We start from the raw sequence: 3494 nt of genomic DNA, 5'->3' as shown, positions 1-3494 counted from the left end.
AAAGGCTATTTTATCATATAGAATCAAATTAAATGAATACATCTACTACTGAGAGTTGTTTTAAGTAAAACTTTGATGTCATTGATATCCATATCACCTGGGTAAGGGTTGGATGGTAACTTTGTCAATTTCATTTGTGTTCATTTAATATGGGGGTGTTATATAAACCAAGGTGCAATAGAACCCAAAACTAAAGCATTTACATCTATCATTGTAATTGATGAAATAAAACTCAAATATCAATACATGTAATACATTGAGGAATTGTTGGAAGTTTTCTCAATAATTATAAACCATGGAAACGCAAGGATATATCGTTTACCTACAACGTGTGAATGAAAGAATAGTCGATATTAAAATCCACTTTCCAAAATTAAAGACTAAAACAAATAAACTATAAACTCTCTTACGGCAAGATTGAATTGGTTTGATAAAACGGGTCATGTCTCTGCAAAAATATTTCAATTATTTAGAGGTGAATCACATAACACAAGTAAAATAATAATTAGTTTATTTTTTGCTGAAAGATACACAATTTAGGCTTAATTTATGGCTTTAAACAGTAATGTTTGACACAGTTTTATGAATAATTGAATAATAGATGCCGCTGCCTGTGTTCTCTCTCTCTCTCTCTCTCTCTCTCTCTCTCTCTCTCTCTCTCGTCAATCTTGCATTTCAGGTATTTAAATGTAAGCGACATTCATGAACACAATCAAAATGCATTTATACCAGAATAATTACATTTGCATTTATAAATTAAATATGTCTTAATTCAGTTCACAAATGATCAAATAGCCTAATATAAAAATATAAGTATGGTGCTTATATTTTTTCAGTAAAATCATCTAAGTAGAAAACTTCACAAAATTACATCACATAACCGTTGCATAAAATTCCAACACATATTGTAACATTAAACCCCTAAACTTTTATTTATTAAAATGCAAAAGATTAATGTTGACGTCAGTAATGCATTCTTCTTTTTTTTTTTAGAAAATATATGAACTTTACTTCATTTATAGTTAAACCATTATCTTTGCTAAACCATATGACGCCCACTTTCATACCAGTTTCATATTGTCACATGTTCATAAAAAATGCACACGTTCGAGTTTATGTAAGACTCTCAGAGAGTCTCTATAGATGCTCATTGGAATCATAATTTTTAACGCTCTGTAGTTGGTGACGTCATATTTCATATGAGAAAACCAGAAAACGTTGTAATAGGAATTCCCTCGCTGTAGAATGACGACCCACTGTGGCACTTGGCCCACACTGTATCCCCCTGCTGTAAATTCAGAGCCGCCAAGTTCGTCCCGGAGTCGTAGAAATCTTTCCCCCGCCCTCCGTCCGACATAGTCATGACCTTTGCACCGCCATTGTGGACGATACTCACGTACAGTGTGTCGCTTCCATAGCCCTGTGCACTTACAAAGAAGACGTACTGGCCGGATCTGGGGGCGGTAAATACCCCGGTATCCGGATTGTATCCACCGCCTTCGTTGTTTATCACCACCGGAAACACTATTGTACTTCCGGTCCCGATATTCCCTGCACCAGATGTTCCGGCTGTGAAGGCCACTTTATTCAAAGAGCCTATCGATGAGAAAAAAAATGTCAACTTCTCAGTCGGTACATTGTGTATTCACTCTATGTCAACATATACTAGTATAGTATATAGTGCAAAGTTTGTATAAATTATTATTTTGCGATAATCTGCATTTCGCGGGAAATGACGCTAGTTGACAGTAAACTTAAATGTTGGGGTTTTTTAATTCAAGGAATAAGAAGTCATTCTTTGAGTATTATGAGGCAATCAAATACGGTTGGGGTGATCAAATCCAATAAAGCCCGAAGGGCTGTATGATATATTTGATTATGCCCGACAGTATTTGATCACTTCATGATATTCAAATATGATATCTTATTACTAATGTCTATGTGATTTTCAGCAGTGTTTACGATTAAAGATTAAAATAGTCATTCGTGAATTGTATTGGATTTTACATTACAAAATCGATCGATTTGTAGATCGTTTCATGAAACAAATCATTTTACAACACGAAGCATGTTTCGTCTCTCTCTGACAGATCGGGAATAATTAATTAAGGTAGTATGGGACACTTCCATATCGTAACGTACATGTACTTCCTATATATATCGAAATAAACAATAAATCAAGTATAATTTTACAATCTTTTCTTACCCATAATAATTACCTAACACTTGGCGCAATGGGTTTCAGCGTTGACTACGAATCTGTAAGTCAAGAGATTGAATACAGCACGGCCTTTTGTAATCTTAACCATTCAAAAAAAAATTAAATCTATTTTGAGTTTTAAACCAGTAAAAGTATTTTGATTATAGTGCACTTTTATCCACATTAATACTGGTAGGTGTCCCAAAACACCTTGAAATAAACTGAAAACGTTCAGGCCGTAACGAATAACAAACCCGACAGCTGCGCCCGAACACCAATAACAAGTCCGATGGCTAAGACCAAAGGGTGTTCTGAAAATGTCAATGGCCAAGACCAGTGTGTTCCGAATAGTGGTACAACACAGATCATGCCAACCATGCAATGAATACAAACCATTCTGGGTCAGGTCTTCTACTTTATTCCATAAATGGCTGTGTTCTGATTCTAATTCCTCGAATCGCTTCTCTTGCAGAATAATGCAGGCGACTAGGCATGCAAGAATCACTCCTTGCAACATGTCAGCAGCGGTTCTGTAGACTGATTTCTCTTAAGTGCAAGTCAGTTCCTGTTTATATCGGGGGTCATTTAAAACTACTGTCCGTTATAATTGTACATGACAGATCAGACAATGAAACAATTTTTGAATGACTCGATTGAAAGTCGTTAATGCCAACCTGCATGAAATTGTCCGTAACTGATTTAATCCAATATTCAAATACATATCGTATCGGTAAATATTTACCTTTTTTTAATGAGTATCCAAGCAGAAAACTCCTTTTCTAACATTTTCTTTAAAAAAAACATTGCTCTTTGTCATTTCTAACTGACTGGATCAATTGCAGATTTTTTTTTATTGAGGTCAGTTTCTTGTTAGCTGACTCAATTAATTATCATTTCTTTCTTAATTATTGACTCAATTAAATTAATTATTAAAACTTCCTCTACTTCTATTTTCTGTAAGATTACAAATACTTCCGTTATATTAAAATTAAGTTTTAAATCACAGAATTCTGTACTCAACCACTAGTATTATTAGTTAAGTGTTAGAATACTATGATTTTGATCTTTTAATGTAACGCCAACATCATCCTTCTATTCGTTCTATATACTTATTCATTCTCTCTCTCTCTCTCTCTCTCTCTCTCTCTCTCTCTCTCTCTCTCTCTCTCTCTCTCTCTCTCTCTCTCTCTCTCTCCTTACTTTGATTCACTTATTTTGGTCAAACAAAGATCCTTATTTCCTCAAAAGGACCAATATCCCAGCGTTAATTATTGTATTTTTGGAGTAAGAATTG

General features: G+C 34.4%; 1 protein-coding gene across 1 annotated transcript; it reads right to left on the bottom strand.

Annotated features, from left to right (window-relative positions):
• Positions 1-882: 882 nt before the first annotated feature.
• On the bottom strand, positions 883-2799 carry LOC105330777 (complement C1q tumor necrosis factor-related protein 3-like). The gene is made up of 2 exons (XM_011432683.4): positions 2594-2799; positions 883-1596 (listed from the first exon to the last, which is right to left on the bottom strand). Exons 1-2 carry the CDS (start codon positions 2715-2717, stop codon positions 1196-1198), a joined length of 525 nt encoding a protein of 174 aa, XP_011430985.3. The 5' UTR covers positions 2718-2799; the 3' UTR covers positions 883-1195.
• Between the last annotated feature and the right edge of the window lie 695 nt (positions 2800-3494).

Source organism: Magallana gigas, chromosome 9 (assembly GCF_963853765.1).
Source record: "Magallana gigas chromosome 9, xbMagGiga1.1, whole genome shotgun sequence".
Taxonomy (NCBI): Eukaryota; Metazoa; Mollusca; class Bivalvia; order Ostreida; family Ostreidae; genus Magallana; species Magallana gigas.
This window is presented reverse-complemented; position numbering and strand designations above follow the sequence as displayed.